General features: G+C 50.1%; 1 protein-coding gene across 4 annotated transcripts; it reads right to left on the bottom strand.

Annotated features, from left to right (window-relative positions):
• Positions 1–1,366: 1,366 nt before the first annotated feature.
• PPARA (peroxisome proliferator activated receptor alpha) lies at positions 1,367–21,019 on the bottom strand. Of its 4 annotated transcripts, none has more exons than XM_069763306.1 (8): positions 20,877–21,019; positions 7,865–7,968; positions 6,444–6,695; positions 5,546–5,709; positions 4,586–4,724; positions 4,218–4,417; positions 3,135–3,582; positions 1,367–2,062 (listed from the first exon to the last, which is right to left on the bottom strand). In XM_069763306.1, the coding sequence occupies exons 3-8, from the start codon at positions 6,667–6,669 to the stop codon at positions 1,815–1,817; spliced, it is 1,425 nt and encodes a 474-aa protein (XP_069619407.1). In that variant the 5' UTR covers positions 6,670–6,695; positions 7,865–7,968; positions 20,877–21,019; the 3' UTR covers positions 1,367–1,814. The 4 variants fall into 4 exon arrangements, with proteins under 4 accessions (XP_069619407.1, XP_069619406.1, XP_069619405.1 ...); XM_069763305.1 differs by having other exon boundaries at positions 20,889–20,980; XM_069763304.1 differs by having other exon boundaries at positions 20,849–20,974.
• Between the last annotated feature and the right edge of the window lie 1,253 nt (positions 21,020–22,272).

The raw sequence follows: 22,272 nt of genomic DNA on the forward strand, positions 1-22,272 counted from the left end.
ATATTTATTTACCTTTTTTAAATAAAAATATATATTTTATTAAAAAGGTGTATGTGTGTATACATATTATATATTGACTTTTTAAAAATAAAATATACATAAAAAAAAATAAATGGTAAATTTATAGATTTCCAGTCATCAGCTACATGATATAATGCACCTCACAATTACATTAACCCATTGGGTTGTAGCGTTTACTAAAGATCTGGAGCCAGGAGAAGTAATATTTCTGCCTTATGGAGAGGGGGGAAAAAAAGAAAAAGTGCTTGTTAACTTATATAAAAAGGAAGCGACTGAATATCCCTGAGAGACAAAAAAAAAAACCACACATCAGTAATGACTAAATTATGAACAGAGCATCTGCATGAACATTTGTAATTAAGTTGAACATTAATTAGGATCCATATTTTGATAAAAAAAAAACCTGTCAACAATATACAATTGTTAAATCATCAGCCCCTGATTAAAATGGAATTCTAGATTCACCAAAAGCTTTAAAAAGAAAAAAAAAAACAAACTAAAAACAATCACATTTTTAAAACAGAAATTCATAAATAAATTTCCCCAAAAATATAAACCCCGCCGTCCCCCAACCAGTACCCACATCACTGGGCGTCTTTGTTCGGTAGGGTTTGTAGTGTGAAATTGGATTTTTAACTATTTCTTTTTAATTTTCTTTTTTTCTTTTTTTTAATTTTTTTTATCAAAAACATCATTAATAAAAAAAGTACCTTACAAATATATTCCATACACATTGTGTATCGATAATAAATTGCTATTACAGATCTCCATTTCTTCTTGGGTTGAGAAGTCTGAAAATTGCTCAGATTTGACACCTATGTGGAAGGGATGGGGAGACTATAGATGACAGGGGTTAATCCTGCAGACATGGCGCCGCTTTGTTTACTTTATGGCTACAGGGGATCATGGATGAGCGTTCGTTAAAATCTGGAAGAAAAAAATAAAGTGTTCCAATCCGATCGAATCGATTGATTTCAACAATTAAAGGGACGGCAGTGACTGCTAAAAGCACATTCACACTGTATCTGAGGTTTGGAAAAAATATATATTATATTTAGCATCATATACATATAATTTGTATATATATATTTTTTTAAAATATATACAAATTATATAATATATTTATATCTATATATTACATATAAATATTTTATACGGTATAAATATATATTTTTTCTGTGTATATACATATATATGCACACACAAATTCTATATAATTTATATTTTTTATAGTATATATAGACAATTTGTATATAAAATTATATAATCATATATATATATATATATATATATATATATATATATATATATATATATATATATATATATATATGATTTTATACAGTACAAAAAAGTAAGTATATACAATTATTATATTAAATATATATAAAATATTTATATGTAAAATATATATTATGTAAATAGAATACCACCTTCTTTAGTGAGTACTTCCCTGCTGGCTGAAAAGAAAGATGTCGGTGGTGGTGTACCATGTCTACGAAGGATTTCAGCTCTCTGAAAGCCTAACCTGAGATCTGGGATTATTGCTAGGGGACCCAGACATTTTGTTGATCAAGTTTTCTTCGATCGCAAAAATGAGTGATCAGAAGAAGAAAAAAAAAAAAAATTAAATAAAAAAAAAATCTTAATTTTTGTAAATAAAGGAAGACGGGGGAAGGGTTTAGTATCGGCGTTCTTTGATTTTTGGAGAAGGCACGGAAGTTTAAAAAAAAAACAAAACTCGTTTTTTTTTTGGAGGGATGGTGGAAATGTGTGTGCGGAGCCGCCAGCCCTCAGTACATGTCCCTGTAGATCTCCTGCAGTAACGGATGGAGGGAGGCGTCGGTCTCTGTCTTTTTAATGGTTTGCACTAGGAGCGCGTGCTCCGTCACCAGCTGCCTTAGGTCGACCATTTTCTGTAAGAGTTTGGGGAAGAGGAAGTTGTCGTCGGGGTGGTTGGCCTGCAGGTGAAGCTTCAGGACGTGCACGATGTTTTCTTGCATCCGCTCTATACTCGGTACATTCACCAATCCTGGACGGTCTGTAATGGGACAAACAGCGGAATAGTCATAAGTAATAATTTTTTTACCATGTTTTTCCCTATTAAAGGGAGTGTCCAAATTTAGCAAATTATCACCTGTCATTCGCCAAGCAAAGACAACCCCTCCCTCTCTGCTCATGAGAGGAAGAATGAGGGTTTTGGGGATGAGGATGGGAGGGAGCACGCGGGAGTGGGAGAAAGTGTGTGTGTGGCAACGCATGCTCACAAGATACCTCTAGACTTCCCTCTCTCTTCTTCTCACGTGCATAGGGAGGTGGGGAGAGGGGAAGGTCAGAGGGGTGAGGGAGAGGGGTGAAGAAAACAGCAGAGAGGCGTGGCAAAGGGAGAGGAAAAGGGCAGAGGGGTGAGGAACGAGGCAAAGGGAGAGGAAAAGGGTAGAGGGGTGAGGAGCGAGGCAAAGGGAGAGGAAAAGGGTAGAGGGGTGAGGAGCGAGGCAAAGGAAGAGGGGAGAAGAAAAGGGCAGAAGGGCGAGGCAAAGGGAGAGGGGAGAAGAAAAGGGCAGAGGGGCAAGGTGAAGGGAGGGAAACGGCAGAGGGGTGAGGAACGAGGCAAAGGAAGAGGAAAAGGGTAGAGTGGTAAGGAGCGAGGCAAAGGGAGAGGGGAGAAGAAAAGGGCAGAGGGGCGAGGCAAAGGGAGAGGAAAAGGGCAGAAGGGGCAAGGTGAAAGGAGGGAAACAGGGCAGAGGGGCAAAGCAAAGGGAGAGGGAATAAGGGCAGAGGGGCATGGGCGAGGCAAAGGGAGAGGGGAGAAGAAAAGGGCAGAGGGGCGAGGCAAAGGGAGAGGGGAGAAGAAAAGGGCAGAGGGGCGAGGCAAAGGGAGAGGGGAGAAGAAAAGGGCAGAGGGGCGAGGCTAAGGGAGAGGGGAGAACAAAAGGGAGAGGGAAAAAAGAGCAGTGGGGCGAGACTCAAGTAGGTGATCATTATGGAGTTATTTTCTTCAGAATTTCACTTGGGTAGAAAACTCCTTTAAACATGGCCGCATTATTTATGAAAACGCCACCTAAAATTTGGTGGGAAAAAAACGACTATAGTGAAGGGTGTGAAGGACCTACCTCCACAGCAGATGAGGGCAGCGACGAAGAGCGAGATATCACTATCATCCAGCTCCAACGCGTTGAACTTCATTGCAAACTCAAACTTGGGTTCCATCATGTCCCCTATGGGCTTCCGTAGGCTCTTCAGGAACTCCCGGGTAATAAACCCATTCCCATAAGCCACCAACATGCCGTCCTTGTTCATGACAGAAGCCAGCATGGCAAACATGGCTTCGTAGACCCCGTACTTTAGTAAGGTCACCTGATCGTTCAGGTCCAGTTCGGTAAATCCTGGTATGGATTTGGCAAATTCTGTGAGTTCGGTGACGGTCTCCACCGACGTGCACTGGCAGCAGTGGAAGATCCGCACCTCCGCCTCCTTGTTCTGGATGCCGTTGGCCACCAGTTTGGCTACTAACGTCTTTTCTGCCATGCACAAGGTTTCCATGTCGTGGATGACGAACGGCTGCCGGGAAGAGAGAGACAAAAAAAATAATGATTTGTACCCCCAAAAATTATTCACCTACATTTTATAAAAATTCGACAGGTTTCCGCCCTATCAGTAATGGCAACGGTATGTTAAAAACAATTCTTAGAACTTTTTTTTTTTTCTTCTAAAATATTATTGTGCCTTTTTTTTTCTTCCCTTTTTCTATGTCCCCGGAGATCCGACGGTCTGGGGCTATGCAGTGATTGCCGCGGCTGCTCGCTCTCCGCGCGCTTGCACTTTGTATATTGACAGTGGATTATTTGCAGAGTTCGCTCTAAAGGTTACTCTGCTCCAGGAGACGGCAAACATCACCCCACGTGAGAAACACTACAACTCCCAGGAGGACGGGTGGAAGAAAAACCACTTCCAAGCAAATCACCTGGAGGAAGTGCTCAGTTTCCCTGCAGCACCACTAGAGGGGAAATAAGGTATTACACTGGGTCCTCCGGGGGGTTGAAAAACCCACTTTAAGGCTGTTCTCCGCTCTGGTTCTCTCAGTGATGACATCACTTCAAGTCATGTGACCATAGCGATGACATCACATCACGCATCAGCAACGTGCCAGGCGCTGTCACTGTTTTATAGGAATTCGACGCTGGCGGGAAACCTACGGAGTTGTTGCCTTTCCCTGTGAGGATGGCTCTCGCTATGACTTTGTTCATGTTGAAGTTCTTCTGATAAGCCTCGTAGATGAGTTTGGCCAGGGACAGAAGGTCGGAAATTGCTGAGCCCTTCACATCTTGTTCGCACGTGAGAATTTCGGCGGTGAGCTTCGCCTTCTCCGAACGAGGCATCCTCCCGAAACGGATCGCTGCGGAGGCAACAGAAGAGATGTGAATGGCGCCGGCTCCCACTTTTCCACTTTCTCATTCGTCCTCTTAAAAACAACTGGCTGCAGCAGGAGCCTCTCCCCACTACAGTAGAACGCAAGCCACGCCTCCTGATGAGACTCCTCCCCCGCGGCCGCTCGGTCACTCACCGTTATGGGACATTCCCACACCAAGGCACTTCTCGAACCGGCAATATTGGCACTTGTTCCGATTCTTCTTCTGGATCTTACAGGCCCGTTCACAGCGGTCGTACACCAGCTTCAGGCGGATGGTTCTTCTGAAAAACCCCTAATAATACAGCAATGCCAGCATTAATAATCATAATGATGGGGGGGAAGGGGGTCACTACACAATTGGGAGCCCAGAAAAATGATCCCCCCAAAACTGGTCTGATCTGCCTGACCGGGTCCACCTACCAACATGCACTCAGTGATTTATTAATACTGCCATATACAGCAAACACAGCACCGTCATATAATGTTCAATTATCATATACTGTCCAGTCCACATGGTGCCAAGATAATATTACCATGTGCAGCCCACATAATACTGACAAGATAATACTCCTATAAAAAGCCCTCACCATACCGCCATATATGGCCATATAGAACCCGCATAATACCGCCGGAGTGGCACACATAATATCGCCATATACATACCACCATACATAGGCAAGATCCTATTGTAATAAAAAGCCCGCATAATACTACCATATAGTACCAAGATAACGTCGTATACAGACACGTAATGTCACATTATGCCAGAATAATACTGCCATATACAACCCATATAATAGTCACATACTGTATGTGCCTCGATTATACTGCCATATACCACTATTGCCATTCACAGCCTAAAAAAAGTTCACAATTTAGACCTAAAAATATGCAGTGTCCAAAAATTATTCTGCCTAAAAATTACTCCTATCACAATGCCACTGCTGCTTTAGCGGCCGCCTCCTGAAGTTCCTGCCATGTAACCGGCCTTGAAGCTCGTTCCAATCAACTTTGACTTTAAAGCTGCAATACTCGACACACGCTGTGCGCGGGAGGGGCGCTGTGTCCCGCTGTCATTAATGCGCTCTGAATAAAGCTGGGTACGCGCTTCACCTTGCAGCCTTCACACGCGTGTACGCCATAGTGAAATCCTGACGCCTTGTCCCCGCACACCCGACACTCGAGGTTCAGCTGTTTGTTAGCCGGATCTTCTGCGCATCCGGTTGGCGCGGGGAGGGAGATTGAGGACGGACTGGATGCTGGCGACAGGGTGTCTGCTACAGGAACACAAAACAGCAGCGTCACGTAACCGGGCAGGACTAGTCCCCCCACCACCGACTGATGTGCAGTGCCAAACACCACCCCACAATGTCAGGGGGCCTGGCCCGGGGAGTCACAACCATTTTCAGGGGGCCTGGCCCGGGGAGCCAGGATCATTTTAGGGGGCCCGGGGAGGCCCGATCATTTTAGGGGGCCTGGGGAGATCAGTTTAGGGGGCCTGGGGAGCCACAATCATTTAAAGGGGGCCTGGGGAGCCACAATCATTTAAAGGGGGCCTGGGGAGCCACAATCATTTAAAGGGGGCCTGGGGAGCCACAATCATTTAAAGGGGGCCTGGGGAGCCACAATCTTTTAAAGGGGGCCTGGGGAGCCAACTTACTGTTACGGAGCCTGATTTGGGGTCAGAATGAAATTCATGGGTCTGGTCTGAAGTCTTAATAAATTCTATTGGTTTGATTTGGGGTCTTAATGATTTCAGGGGGGCCAGTAATTCATTTTACAAGGTCTGAGGTTCCATTATAACGGTCTGAATTAATTTTTTGGAGTTTGAGTTGGGGTCTAAATGACTGAAGGGGTCTGTTCTGGGGTCTTGGGTCTAGTTGACGTTTTGAACCCTGGGAACGCCAGGTGACACCTCCGAGGTCCCCCCATCCATACAGTGGCCCATATACAGGGCACCCATGCCGGATGCCCCCACAGACGGCTCTGCACCCTTCCCCCCCCCTCTAACCTGTTAGATCGGTGCTGATGGACCCATTGGAGCCAGGACCGCTCCCCAGATACGTGTACTCGGCGGTGCCGAATGAGGCGGACTCGTTGTCTCCGATGCTCTGCGAGATGTCCTGGATCTCCTCGATCTGGAGGAATTCTCCGGACAGGGGGCTGCCGAGGTCATCGTCCTCCAGGGGCGTCAGGGCGCAGAACTCCCCGTCGGTGTCTACCATGATGGCGGACATGGCAGCTCGTGCCGGTGATCATTACACTGCGATCAAAGCAAAAAAATGAAAAGAAAAAAAATCAGCGAGGACACGTAGACCACATGGCAGCCGGAGTTGGCCGAGGGCCCCCGTCACCACCATCTTGGTACTCCTCTGAAGTCTTGGCCTTCAGTGTAACATCCTGTCCCTCTCCCCCTCGGTAATGAGGACGCCCTCCCTGCACACATCTGCCACTTACCCACTACCCCCATCATTGTCTCCGCGAGTGGTGACAGAGGGCGGTGACCCGAGCCGTCACGCACCAGTATGATAGCAGTGTACACTGTGGAGCCGTGAGATAACAGCCCGGGCTCAAGGTCACACGCACCGTGCCACACCGGCCCCGTCACTCCTGGATAAGGTCCCTGCACGTGTCCGGAGGGGACGGAAAGATACGCAGCTGCCAGGAGGAATTGTAGACCAACCTCCCTGAGGGACAGGGCGGCCATCCGCACCTGATGAGTACGGCAGCCGCTTATCTTCTCGGGGCAACAGGGGTTCTGACAGGTGGTCCTCAGTTGTGGTGGTCTGCCAGGTAGGGGCTGCTAGGGTCTGTAGCCCCAAGTTTGGAGCTGTCAGAGCACTGCGGCATTACCCCCGATACATCAGAAATCTGCGTCCAGTGAAAATAAATCCAACCCTCCTCCCCCCAGACAGTAACGAATATTAACCTCTGCATTGCCACAGCCCCCAGCCATTTATAGGGAAAGGGTTTACCATATAATCTGAGAGCAGCATGATGTAGGTGCAGGGACCCCGATTCCAGCGATATATCACTTACAGGGCTGCCTGCTGCAGATTTGCTAAAAATCACAGTTTTCTCAGCTGCAGATCTAGCAGAGCTCCAAATGCTGAGCCGTGTATAACCCTGCCCACACCGCTGATTGGCTGCTTTCTGTGTACACTGTGCAAAGCTGCCAATCAGTGCTGGGGGCGTGGCTGAACTACCCTGCCTCAGGTCTACTGGTCCTCTACTGATATAACAATGGTTTTATCAAAACTACAGCAGGCAGCCCAGTCAGTGACACATCACTGGAATCAGGGGCTCTGTCCCTACATCATGCTGCTCTCTGTAGGAGGAAAAAAAAAAAAAGGAGCGCTGCCAGTAGGAGTAACCAGAGTCTGGAGGAGAAGTCTGACGGCAGAAAAGTGAAGGTATATAAGTGCGGCTTACCATCCTAATGGACCACAGATTACGGAGACTCTGGAGGGGCCGCCATCGCCGTCACCGACATCCCGTTTCCAGACTTATATTTTATAATCCAAAAGTCGTTTCTTCTGCAAAAAAAAAAAAAAAACAAAGGAAAAAATAAATGAAAATAATAATAATAAAAAATAAATAAAAAATCCGTGCGCTGGGATGTGACGGTGTCCGGCAGTGAACGCTGCGAGCCGCCGCTGCCTCCTGTGCCTCGCAGGGCGATTAGCAGCAGCTAATGGATTAATCATTACAGCCTCTGCGTGGAATCATTAAACAGCTGATACACCCCCGGCCTCGTTAACAGAGTGGAACGCTCCGCCGTCATGTGACCGGAGCCACCGAGCCCATTCGAAAGATTATCCGGGCTTTTATTATTCCTCCAGACATCCTGCATTTAAGGGTCTCCTGACCCAGCGGCCTCATGTGATTTAAAGGGACGGTACGTGAGAAAAGGAAACGTCGTCTATTGCTCCCCGTTATCAGCCAGCCAGAGCCGAGCACAGATTGACTGTAATGTTATGATTCATTTTAACGGCATCGCTTGAACAGAAAAATTTTAATTACAGTGGACGTCAATTCATTTTTCTGCTCCAAATCCCCCCTGTAGACAGTTTAATTACCTGCAGCCACCACTAGAGGGAGCTCACTGCAGACAATGTTATCATTGAGTACTGTGTGTATCCAATCAGCTCCTAAGCTCCCTCTAGTGGTGGCTGCAGGTAGTCAATCATTTCACCTCAAAACGTTTTCCGATTTTCCACACCCCATGAAGGATGATGGCGCCCCCTCGTCGCAAGGTGACATCGGAGTCTGTCACCAACCTTGCCCGTGGCGGTGATGGCGTCATCCCTTGATGATGTCAACAGAGCGCACGACCTATCACCCCCCACCGGAGGGCGCTGCGCTGTGTTCCTCGGCTTCCCCCCCCCCCCCCCAGGCACAAATTGTAAAGTCCTGTAATCCGCTGGTAATCGGCGAGGTGCTGACGCGGCCTCTTGGGAAGACTTTACACTAATCCGTGTCCTAAATGCGAGACAGGTGCCGGTAATAGGACGGGTCACTTCCCGAAAAAACTGACGAGGATTAGTGTTTATTACGGGAAATGCGGTGATTAAAGTGGCGTCATCTGTACACGGCCTGAGCCAGGAGCCCAGGGGAAGATTTCATGGACCGTACAACAGAGGGGACAAGGTTACTTCATGTGGAAATCCCAGTATATTGGTGGGAAACAGCTCCATCTAGTGGCCAAAATAACCCCAAAAACCCCACAATATGTTCCAGAAAGCACGGCCAATGGGAGGAGCGATGTGTGCCAGACAGAAGGTATAGCCAATGGGAGGAGCGATGTGCGCCAGACAGAAGGTGTGGCCAATGGGAGGAGCGATGTGCGCCAGACAGAAGGTGTGGCCAATGGGAGGAGCGATGTGCGCCAGACAGAAGGTGTGGCCAATGGGAGGAGCGATGTGCGCCAGACAGAAGGTGCGGCCAATGTGAGGAGCGATGTGCATCGGACAGAAGGTGCGGCCAATGTGAGGAGCGATGTGCATCGGACAGAAGGTGCGACCAATGGGAGGAGCGACATGCACCGGACAGAAGGTGCGACCAATGGGAGGAGCGATGTGCACCGGACAGAAGATGCGGCCAATGTGAGGAGCGATGTGCATCAGACAGAAGGTATAGCCAATGTGAGGAGCGATGTGCGCCAGACAGAAGGTGCGGCCAATGTGAGGAGCGATGTGTACCGGACAGAAGGTGAGGCCAATGTGAGGAGCGATGTGCATCAGACAGAAGGTATAGCCAATGTGAGGAGCGATGTGCACCGGACAGAAGGTGCGGCCAATGTGAGGAGCGATGTGCACCGGACAGAAGGTGCGGCCAATGTGAGGAGCGATGTGCGCCGGACAGAAGATGCGGCCAATGTGAGGAGCGATGTGCATCAGACAGAAGGTATAGCCAATGTGAGGAGCGATGTGCACCGGACAGAAGGTGCGGCCAATGGGAGGAGCGATGTGTACCGGACAGAAGATGCGGCCAATGTGAGGAGCGATGTGCATCAGACAGAAGGTATATTCAATGTGAGGAGCGATGTGTACCGGACAGAAGGTGCGGCCAATGTGAGGAGCGATGTGTACCGGACAGAAGGTGCGGCCAATGTGAGGAGCGATGTGCATCAGACAGAAGGTATATTCAATGTGAGGAGCGATGCGCACCGGACAGAAGGTGCGGCCAATGTGAGGAGCGATGCGCACCGGACAGAAGGTATATTCAATGTGAGGAGCGATGTGCACCGGACAGAAGGTGCGGCCAATGTGAGGAGCGATGCGCACCGGACAGAAGGTGCGGCCAATGTGAGGAGCGATGCGCACCGGACAGAAGGTATATTCAATGTGAGGAGTGATGTGCACCGGACAGAAAGGGTGACAATGAGAAGAGGGGAATAAGGGGTTTCCAGATTTCTCAGGCAGCCGCTTATCTCCTGTGGAAATCAAGTAACCTGCATTTAGAAATCCCCGGCATCGGCCATTGATGTGGGGTACGGACGACCCCCTGTGAGGAGTAGATGGCCGCCCTGGTCTGATGATATTGGTCCAATTGTTTGGCTCTTTTAGTCTCCTGCTCCATACTGGACACTGCAGCTTTGCTTCTATAGTAGAAAGTCATTGACCTCCAGCTGCCAAGTGGGACAGATTGGGAATTCTTAAAGTGGGATTAAAAAGCACAACACTGCCACCTCCATTCTGCAGGTTGCTTCTGGTATTGCAACTCAGTCAGATTCAATGTAAAGACCAGCCAGATTTTCCTAGTCCTGTACGGCTCCTTGTGAGTAATATATATTCTTATATAGTGGTCTCAGGGGGTGGGTTGTGTTCCTCTGGTGCGGGCGATCATCCTGGGGGGGAGGTAATGTATTTGGTTTGGGATTTTCAGATTGTGGTGTCAGGGAGAATAATGCTGAGTCCATGAGTCGGTGACAGGGGAGATCCGGCCTCAGTGTGGAGTGGGGTCGAAGGTCACTAGTGAACTCCATGAATATTTAACTCATTGAGCGGCAGAGAAGTCACAAATCCCGGTGACCAAATAAGACCCCGGAGAAAAATCCAAAAATGTGACCCTTTCTAACCTGATGTGTTCAGATAAGTGGCCCCCGATGTGTCTCAGTGACTGCCAGCAAAAGATCAGAGGAGTTGGGTCAACAACCATCTCCCCCCATATATCCAATTACCAGCGCCCCATCTTCCCTGATCAGACGTCGGGGCCCCTCCATACACAGGATGGTGGGCCGATCCCAGTGGGTTTGGCCAATAGGATGGTAAGGGATTTAAAAAAAAAAAAAAAAAAAAATCAAAACAGCGCCACTCTCCTACTTGGGCCACCGGTGGTATTGCAGCCATGCACAGGTGTAATGCAATACCGAACAAGCCCACAGCCAAGAGTGGCGCTGTTTCTGGGGCAAACCTATTGTATAATCTCCCCTGATACCTTTTCCCCAAAATGTTCCTCTCTTATATTTTTCAAGGGGCACCCTTTCTCATTTGGAAAATATGGAGACCACCAGGAAGTGTAAGGAGACTTATAGGCCTGAGGAAAATGTATGCAGATTAGCTTACCTCCAGAAGGAAAAAGATGGATCTCTACGGGGCCACCTTTTCGAGGACGCCACCCTATAAGTGAGCGTCTGACCTTTATTGAATGACGAGGGATATTTCGCCAAACCAGAAGGACCTGGGTGTCGGACGCTGAGGTCTACCTCCAATAAGAGCCGGCTCCCTTCCTCCTGGAGGAGAGCTCATTCGCATAGTTGTAGGATTAGGAGGAAGTTAAAAAAAAAATAGTCTCCAATACCAGGGGCGAGGAAACACAGGAATCCGCCCAGTCTGGTGATCGAGCTACGCATGACACAAAAGTCACACCTTGTGTGATCAAAGATCACCAGAGACAGAAGTCATGGGAGGCACGGTGTGACGAGGAGGCACGGTGTGACGAGGAGGCATGGTATCACAAGGAGGCACGGTGTGACGAGGAGGCATGGTATCACAAGGAGGCACGGTGTGACGAGGAGGCACGGTGTGACGAGGAGGCATGGTATCACAAGGAGGCACGGTGTGACGAGGAGGCACAGTGTGACGGGGAGGCGCGGTGTGACGGGGAGGCATGGTATCACAAGGAGGCACGGGTGTGACGAGGAGGCGCGGTGTGACAGGGAGGCGCGGTGTGACGAGGAGGCATGGTATCACAAGGAGGCGCGGTGTGACTCCCTTCTGAAGTCTTCGGAGAAGATCCAGCTACTTATGGAGTCGTCACATCAGCCTCGGCTACCTCCCTAGCAGTCACTGCAGGCACCCAACATATATACACCAACCTCAACATCCCAAAAGTAATGAATGTAGTGCGCTTGCTGTGACTACAGGGGAGGTGAGTAAGGCTGTTGTGGCCAACTTCACCATCCCAGCTTTACAGTAGCCACAGCAGACACCCAACATACACTAACCCTACCAGCCCTTCTTACGGAAGAAGCACAACCGCCCGACCCACCTCCCTAGTAGTCACAGCAGACACCCAATACATTACTGTTGGGATGGTGAGGCTAATGTGTGTGGGGTGTCTGCTGAGACTCCTAGGGAGGAAGGTGGGGTTGATGTATGTATGTGGTGTCGGAAGGGACTACTAAGGAGGAGGGTAGGTCTGTTGGGACGGTAGGGTTAGTGTATATATGTATGGTGCCTGCTGAGTCTACTAGGGAGGAGGGTGGGTCTGTTGGGACGGTAGGGTTAGTGTAAGTATGTGAGATACCTGCTGAGACTACTAGGGAGGAGGGTGGGTCTGTTGGGACGGTAGGGTTAGTGTAGGTATGAGATACCTGCTGAGACTACTAGGGAGGAGGTTGCGTCTGTTGGGACGGTAGGGTTAGTGTAGGTATGTGGGGTACCGGCTGTGACTACTAGGGAGGTTTAAGGGGATTTTGTAATTACTGAAGAGTTGAAATGAGTTACAAAGCCTCAATCACTTTCTTTAGTATCCACAGTAGACACCCCATACCCATATGCTAACCTTACCATCCCGAACTCCCCAGTAGTCACTGCAGGCACCTCATGGTGACAGAGGGAGCTTCCCACATCTAACGGATTAGTTTCTGTGGTCACTATTGGCTGCAGTATGTACGGGGTTGAACAGCAGTAAAACACAGTCAAGACCACAAGCATCAGTTCTACTCAACTCCCTAGTAGTTACAGCAGACACCCTACATACACTGGCCCCACTATCCAAGCCTAGTAGTTAGGACAGACTCACATACCGACACTGGAGCCATACCAAGGGCCCCCACATACACTATAATAACTGATCAGTGGTCACAACAGCCCCATCCAGCTCCCCAGTAGTCACAGCAGGCAGTCCAAATACACAGACTCGCTCTACCACTCCATGTCCCCTGTAGCCACAACAGCCCCAATGACATCCCCAGTAGTCACCCAAAATAAAAACACACTAACAGGACCATTCAAACTCCCTCAGTACCTTCTCCAGTAATATCTACAGCCCACCTACCTCCCTACTAGTCACAGTAGACACCCACCTTCTCCAGTAATTACTACAGTCCACCTACCTCCCTACTAGTCACAGCAGACACCCACCTTCTCCAGTAATAACTACAGCCCCATATACCTCCCTAGTAGTCACAGCAGACACTCACTTCTCCAGTAATATCTACAGTCCACCTACCTCCCTAGTAGTCACAGCAGACACTCACTTCTCCAGTAATAACTACAGTCCACCTACCTTCCTAGTAGTCACAGCAGACACCCCACCTTCTCCAGTAATTACTACAGCCCACCTACCTCCCTACTAGTCACAGCAGACACCCACCTTCTCCAGTAACTACTACAGCCCACCTACCTCCCTAATAGTCACAGCAGACACCCACCTTCTCCAGTAATTACTACAGCCCACCTACCTCCCTAGTAGTCACAGCATACACCCCACCTTCTCCAGTATTAACTACAGCCCCATATACCTCCCTAGTAGTCACAGCATACACCCCACCTTCTCCAGTATTAACTACAGCCCCATATACCTCCCTAGTAGTCACAGCAGACACTCACCTTCTCCAGTAATATCTACAGCCCCATCTACCCCCTAGTAGTCACAGCATACACCCCACCTTCTCCAGTAATAACTACAGTCCACCTACCTCCCTAGTACTCACAGCATACACCCCACCTTCTCCAGTAATAACTACAGCCCCATATACCTCCCTAGTAGTCACAGCAGACACCCACCTTCTCCAGTAATATCTACAGGCCACCTACCTCCTTACTAGTCACAGCAGACACCCACCTTCTCCAGTAATATCTACAGCCCCATCTACCCCCTAGTAGTCACAGCAGACACCCACCTTCTCCAGTAATATCTACAGCCCCCCTACCTCCCTACTAGTCACAGCAGACACCCACCTTCTCCAGTAATATCTACAGCCCCCCTACCTCCCTACTAGTCACAGCAGACACCCACCTTCTCCAGTAATATCTACAGCCCACCTACCTCCCTACTAGTCACAGCAGACACCCACTTCTCCAGTAATATCTACAGCCCACCTACCTCCCTACTAGTCACAGCAGACACCCACTTCTCCAGTAATATCTACAGCCCACCTACCTCCCTACTAGTCACAGCAGACACCCACCTTCTCCAGTAATATCTACAGCCCACCTACCTCCCTACTAGTCACAGCAGACACCCACCTTCTCCAGTAATATCTACAGCCCCCCTACCTCCCTACTAGTCACAGCAGACACCCACCTTCTCCAGTAATATCTACAGCCCACCTACCTCCCTACTAGTCACAGCAGACACCCACTTCTCCAGTAATATCTACAGCCCCATCTACCCCCTAGTAGTCACAGCCACCTCCCCCTTCAGCGCATCTACAACCTCAGGGACTGCACTGGTTCTTATGGGTTTTTTTTTTTTTACTTCCACATCCCAAAATATCACCTGTTTATTAGTGAGGGTGGAGCGTGGCCCACGGGCTCCATCATGCACAGAGGAGTGACCTACCCTGACCTGGCCGGGGGTCCTGGGGGGCTTTACCTCCCTCTACCATTCCTCTCTTCTTACAGCAGGTTTGCTGGATCCGGCCCGATAATCGCGGCATTAATCCCTCGTCAGGGCCGCACACAGACTGATCCTGACTTCACCGTCACTCCGCTAAAACCTAAAAACGGAACAATAAAGTTTTGTTTCCCTGGAAGCTCCTGATACTTTACTTTCCAACTTCCCCCCTCCCCAAGTTTCTGCTTGCTGCCAGTGAATGGAAACTTTCTCATCTAGAAGTAATAGCTGCAACCAGAAGGAAAGTTGCTACCCGCCCTCGTACTGACAGCTGCCTATAGGTGGCACTAGAGAGACATCACTTCCTTCTGGCAAGGAGCTAATTTGCATACCTTTTCCCAGTAAGCATTGCCCCTTAGACCCCATACACTTGGATCTCCACCCTGTATCACCCTTCTAATGGTTTAACTCTGTCCAATATGGTTCAAACCGATCCTTCCTGAGGGGGCGGGGCATATTCTCTCAAGTAGTCATGCTCCGCCCCCAGGACTAAATCCAGCGGTATCGGTTTTGCCTTGCGTGTCCTTTTAACCTGCGCCCTTTCCGCTCCGCCAGATCTGAGCACAGCGATCCTCTGCTCACTGCGGGGCAGCCTATAGAAATTGTTTTCTGCCTGCTTGTCATGAAAGGAGCAGTAACAGGGCAGCGTGGCTGAAAAGACTCCTTTCTCAGGCACCCGTTTACACTGCCACCTTCCCAAATGGACTCATCTCAAATGACTAGTAAGCTCTTTTTCTCCTATATTCGAAAAAACACCAGCTGCCAGAAGGGGAAGGAGACTGATTCTGCCCAGCGCAACATTAGAAATTGGTGGAAAAGGTATTGACGCCCCAATTAATGAGATAATCCCCTCATTTTGGGGGTAGATGTATTTATCCGCATGCATTCATTTTACGCCCTAGGGCTTCTAAAAGTTCCTAGTGCGATAGGGCAAGGACGGGGCTGGAGAAATCAGCAGGAGCGAGAGGGCATGAGCTGTACTCAGACGGAGCCGTAGTACCCCCCCTTTTTTAGGACAATGCTACGGACACCCTAAACTGGGCGAGTGCCTCATATCGGGGGCGTCTGCAGCGTGCACTGGCCTCACGCACTGCACAGACTGTATCTCGGGCCGTCAGCTGCCGGTGGAAACTTCTGCACGGGGCCGGAGAGTCGCAGCTGCCAAGAGGAGAACATGTGACGGGAACGGAGAGATCGCGATGGAAACTGTCAAGGTGCGAAGTGTCTACTGATCATGGAGGCTGGAGATCTAACACGTCCACCAGAGGAGATAACCTGCTGATCACTGCGGGGGTCTGATCGCCGAGACCCCCACTGATCCTTTTGAAGGAAGCGATGGCCGCGCATGCGCACTCAGGCGCTGTACATCGTCTATGGAGCGGCGACGCGCATGTGCGGCCATCACAGGCATCACGCATCCCAATAGTGTAATACCTCATTTCTCCTGCGGGGGAGCTGTAGGGAAGCTGAACACTTACTGGCAGGATTCTACAACTGGGATCCCAGCAGGAAGACACTTAATCATCGACTTCCTGACAAGGCCTGTTGAGAGTGGACAGCCCCTTTAAGAGCTTTTGATACAAGATGCCCTTGACGGATAGAGATCAATGTCAGGACTCGGCGGCGGGGATGGCGTCACCGCGCTGTATTCTGTAAATACCGTTTACGAGAAGGATTCCAGCCAAGAACAACAGGAATCCGGGCCGCGATTGTACAGATGGAGGAATCTGCTCTGTGCCCCCCCAAAAAAGAAAAGCGAGAACGAATTTTTTATGAATCGGCCCCCGGCACAACGGGAAGTAGTTGAGCACAAATCACTGTGGTCATAAGGACATGCGAGAGTGTTGGGAAGGTTTTAGACCGAGCACAAAAGGTGCGACCAAGTGGACTTCAATTCCCCAAAATTGGGGGTATAAGTGAGTGGAATCAATTCGGGTCAGTTGTGATCGCCGAGTAGGAGGTTGCAGGCAGCCGTACGATTTAGCTACAGCGGCCACTGCAGGGGAAGTGGGGAACTGCACGCCATCCGAGCAAATAACCAGAGGACACCTTATTTCCAGCAGGGTGTGGGGACTTCCTATAGTGGGGGGTCTTCTGATCTAGATTGACCAGGACAGCAGATCATCTGTTAGAGAAGGGGGTCCTCATTGTTTCCCCCCCATAAATGTATTCATGATCAGATTATAGTGCTATAGAATCACAAAGCCGCCCAAGAGGGGGACCGGAGAGGGGATCAGAGTGGGGGATGGGGGGGGGGGGAGGATGGGGATCGGAGGGGGGGGGGGGTCTGAGAGGGATCTCAGGAACCTGATCTGTATTTGGTGACTTGATGGGAACAAAGTCCTCGGGACCCTGAGCTCGGGGGTCCTCCAGAAGCTCTACATGGTGATAGTGGGGCTACAGCCTGTCCCTACAGCCGCCATTGTCTGCAGCCCCCCCTCCCTCAGAGCAGCTTTTCCTGTACTTACCAGTTACCAGTGTCAGTACACCAGTACAGGGGTTGCCAGTGTCAGTACACCAGTACAGGGGTTGCCAGTGTCAGTACACCAGTACAGGGGTTGCCAGTGTCAGTACACCAGTACAGGGGTTGCCAGTGTCAGTACACCAGTACAGGGGTTGCCAGTGTCAGTACACCAGTACAGGGGTTGCCAGTGTCAGTACACCAGTACAGGGGTTGCCAGTGTCAGTACACCAGTACAGGGGTTGCCAGTGTCAGTACACCAGTACAGGGGTTGCCAGTGTCAGTACACCAGTACAGGGGTTACCAGTGTCAGTACACCAGTACAGGGGTTACCAGTGTCAGTACACCAGTACAGGGGTTGCCAGTGTCAGTACACCAGTACAGGGGTTGCCAGTGTCAGTACACCAGTACAGGGGTTGCCAGTGTCAGTACACCAGTACAGGGGTTGCCAGTGTCAGTACACCAGTACAGGGGTTGCCAGTGTCAGTACACCAGTACAGGGGTTACCAGTGTCAGTACACCAGTATAGATGTTACCAGTGTCAGTACACCAGTGCCAGATTATCAATGTCAGTACACCAGTGCTGGATTATCAGTGTCAGTACACCAGTGCTGGATTATCAGTGTCAGTACGCCAGTGTCGGGATTATCAGTGTCAGTACACCAGTATAGAGGTTACCAGAGTCAGTACACCTGTGTCGGATTATCAGTGTCAGTACACCAGTATAGAGGTTACCAGTGTCAGTACACCTGTGTCTGATTATCAGTGTTAGTACACCAGTACAGGGGTTACCAGTGTCAGTACGCTAGTGCCGGATTATCAATGTCAGTACACCAGTGCTGGATTATCAATGTCAGTACACCAGTGCTGGATTATCAATGTCAGTACACCAGTGTCGGGATTATCAGTGTCAGTACAGGGGTTACCAGTGTCAGTACACCAGTGCCGGATTATCAGTGTCAGTACACCAATGCCGGGATTAACAGTGTCAGTACACCAGTGCTGGATTATCAGTGTTAGTACACCAGTGCCAGATTATCAGTGTCAGTACACCAGTGCTGGATTATCAATGTTAGTACACCAGTGCCGGATTATCAGTGTCAGTACACAAGTGCCAGAGTTATCAGTGTCACTACACCAGTGCCGGAGTTATCAGTGTCACTACACCAGTAGAGGGGTTACCAGTGTCAGTACACCAGTGTCAGGATTATCAGTGTCAGTACACCAGTGCCGGAGTTAGCTCTACATGGTGATAGTGGGGCTACAGCCTGTCCCTATAACCGCCATTGTCTGCCACCCCTCCCCCCCCCCTCAGAGCAGCTTTTCCTGTACTTCTTGTCCTGGGGGTCTGCGGTGACACCATGGGAGGGTCCTGATAACTAGTTCCTGAGCTCAGCACTCCTACACTGACCATACAGGGACCCCACAGAGCGATAAGGAGGGGGCCGCAGGCTGCATCCTCACTCAGTGTTACTACAGACTGGTCTGGGGGTGCGGCCCCTGCTAACCCCCCACATGTACACACTCAGGCCTGCATCCAATAAAGATTCCTGGCTATTTGGGGTCATTTAAAGGGGTTTTCTAGGATCTTATATAAAAGGGGTCTATTAACTGCTTAACACGACCCCATGTTCACAGCGACTCCGGCGGGGTCCGTCCCACCACGTAACACAGCGCCGACCACAAGGATCCGACAGTCAGTAATGGAACCGGCTGAAATAATCTGGCAGGGCGGGGGTTAATAGTGTCGGTGTACCCTTGCCTATGCCAAGCAGCAGTGTCAGTACACCAGTATAAGGGTTACCAGTGTCAGTACACCAGTGAGGGGGTCACCAGTGTCAGTACACCAGTGTCAGATTATCAGTGTCAGTACACCAGTGAGTGGGTCAGCAGTGTCAGTACACCAGTCCTGGGGGTCACCAGTGTCAGTACACCAGTATAAGGGTTACCAGTGTCAGTACACCAGTGCCGGAGTTATCAGCGTCAGTACACCAGTGCCGGATTATCAGTGTCAGTACACCAGTGCCGGATTATCAGTGTCAGTACACCAGTGCCGGATTATCAGTGTCAGTACACCAGTGCCAGGATTGGAGTGGGTCACCAGTGTCAGTACACCAGTGAGGGGGTCAGCAGTGTCAGTACACCAGTACAGGGGTTACCAGTGTCAGTACACCAGTACAGGGGTTACCAGTGTCAGTACACCAGTGCCGGAGTTATCAGCGTCAGTACACCAGTGCCAGGATTGGAGTGGGTCACCAGTGTCAGTACACCAGTCCTGGGGGTCACCAGTGTCAGTACACCAGTGAGGGGGTCAGCAGTGTCAGTACACCAGTGTCAGATTATCAGTGTCAGTACACCAGTGAGTGGGTCAGCAGTGTCAGTACACCAGCCCTGGGGGTCACCAGTGTCAGTACACCAGTATAAGGGTTACCAGTGTCAGTACACCAGTGCCGGATTATCAGTGTCAGTACACCAGTGCCAGGATTGGAGTGGGTCACCAGTGTCAGTACACCAGTCCTGGGGGTCACCAGTGTCAGTACACCAGTGAGGGGGTCAGCAGTGTCAGTACACCAGTGCCGGATTATCAGTGTCAGTACACCAGTGCCGGATTATCAGTGTCAGTACACCAGTGCCAGGATTGGAGTGGGTCACCAGTGTCAGTACACTAGTCCTGGGGGTCACCAGTGTCAGTACACCAGTACAGGGGTTACCAGTGTCAGTACACCAGTGAGGGGGTCAGCAGTGTCAGTACACCAGTGAGGGGGTCAGCAGTGTCAGTACACCAGTATAAGGGTTACCAGTGTCAGTACACCAGTGAGGGGGTCAGCAGTGTCAGTACACCAGTGCCGGATTATCAGTGTCAGTACACCAGTGCCGGATTATCAGTGTCAGTACACCAGTGCCAGGATTGGAGTGGGTCACCAGTGTCAGTACACTAGTCCTGGGGGTCACCAGTGTCAGTACACCAGTACAGGGGTTACCAGTGTCAGTACACCAGTGAGGGGGTCAGCAGTGTCAGTACACCAGTGAGGGGGTCAGCAGTGTCAGTACACCAGTATAAGGGTTACCAGTGTCAGTACACCAGTATAAGGGTTACCAGTGTCAGTACACCAGTGAGGGGGTCAGCAGTGTCAGTACACCAGTGCCGGATTATCAGTGTCAGTACACCAGTGCCAGGATTGGAGTGGGTCACCAGTGTCAGTACACTAGTCCTGGGGGTCACCAGTGTCAGTACACTAGTCCTGGGGGTCACCAGTGTCAGTACACCAGTACAGGGGTTACCAGTGTCAGTACACCAGTGAGGGGGTCAGCAGTGTCAGTACACCAGTATAAGGGTTACCAGTGTCAGTACACCAGTGAGGGGGTCAGCAGTGTCAGTACACCAGTACCATCTGTTTGGCCGCAGCCGTCACTGACCTCTCTCCACACCTCGGATACGGGCCTTCCCCGGGGCGGCAGGTGGCGCTGTGTCCCCGGTCGCGGGGTCCTGCCCTGTACTTGGGGTCCCGGCTCCCCGGCTCCCCGGCTCGTCCTTGTTTGTTCTGTCCTGTGACAGGCCCGGATGTGACGCAGATGGGCGGAGCATAGTGAGTCCTGCCCCCCTCACACACCTCCCTGTCCGGACGCTGCCATTGGCCCCTCACCTAGAGGGAAGCGCCAGCGGAATAGTAACCAGTTACTACAGCGACGTGCCGACGTAACAGTCACGTGACAGCAGTGGGCGGGGCTCAGCCAGGGACGTGCCTGAGGTGAGTGTGTCCAGGCGTACGAGCTCCTGACGTCATCACTGAGCGCCGGGACGTACATAAGAGGCGCCGTCGAACTTTACTGGCTGTGTTGAGCTTAGCAACCAATCAGAATGCGTGCTTCATTCTTTCAGCCACAATGAGTCCTTGAAAACCGACCTCTGATTGGTTGTAGAGTGTTGCTAAGATATAAAAGCCTCAGTGTACGCACAGTGCTCCCTCCTCATGTGCTCAGTGATGTCTGAAGGTTTGTGCCGTGACATTCCCCTCTAAATGGAAGGTGCAGTGCACATCCCTATGGGAGTATGGACGGGGATGTGTCCTGTATATAATACATAGGCTGTGGGGACCTTTGCCCATTGCATTATTAACCCCTTGGGTGAAGGAAGGAATTTATAGACAAATATGGCCGACAGTTCCATAACTTTACTCAGTGATGGTTGTAGAGTGTTATAAGAGGAAACCACTCATAAGATGGCGACACGGAGGAACCCACCAGCAGTGTGCATCTAAAGGGTCAGTACACCAGTGCCGGATTATCAGTGTCAGTACACCAGTGCCGGGGTCATCAACATCAGTACACCAGTGCCGGATTATCAGTGTCAGTACACCAGTGCCGGGGTCATCAACATCAGTACACCAGTGCCGGATTATCAGTGTCAGTACACCAGTGCCGGATTATCAGTGTCAGTACACCAGTGCCGGGGTCATCAACATCAGTACACCAGTGCCGGATTATCAGTGTCAGTACACCAGTGCCGGGGTCATCAACATCAGTACACCAGTGCCGGATTATCAGTGTCAGTACACCAGTGCCGGATTATCAGTGTCAGTACACCAGTGCCAGGGTCATCAACATCAGTACACCAGTGCCGGATTATCAGTGTCAGTACACCAGTGCCGGATTATCAGTGTCAGTACACCAGTGCCGGGGTCATCAACATCAGTACACCAGTGCCGGATTATCAGTGTCAGTACACCAGTGCCGGATTATCAGTGTCAGCACACCAGTGCCGGATTATCAGTGTCAGTACACCAGTGCTGGAGTTATCAGTGTCAGTACACCA

Source organism: Ranitomeya imitator, chromosome 4 (assembly GCF_032444005.1).
Source record: "Ranitomeya imitator isolate aRanImi1 chromosome 4, aRanImi1.pri, whole genome shotgun sequence".
NCBI classification, from domain to species: Eukaryota; Metazoa; Chordata; class Amphibia; order Anura; family Dendrobatidae; genus Ranitomeya; species Ranitomeya imitator.

Excerpts from the sequence above, each read along its gene's own strand:
- PPARA (XM_069763306.1), bottom strand. The coding sequence starts at position 6,669 with ATGTCCGCCATCATGGTAGACACCGACGGGGAGTTCTGCGCCCTGACG. Across the intron at positions 5,710-6,443 it reads CATCAGCACCGATCTAACAG|CAGACACCCTGTCGCCAGCA; the intron begins GTTAGAGGGGGG and ends GTGTTCCTGTAG. Across the intron at positions 2,063-3,134 it reads TGCCCTCATCTGCTGTGGAG|ACCGTCCAGGATTGGTGAAT; the intron begins GTAGGTCCTTCA and ends GTCCCATTACAG.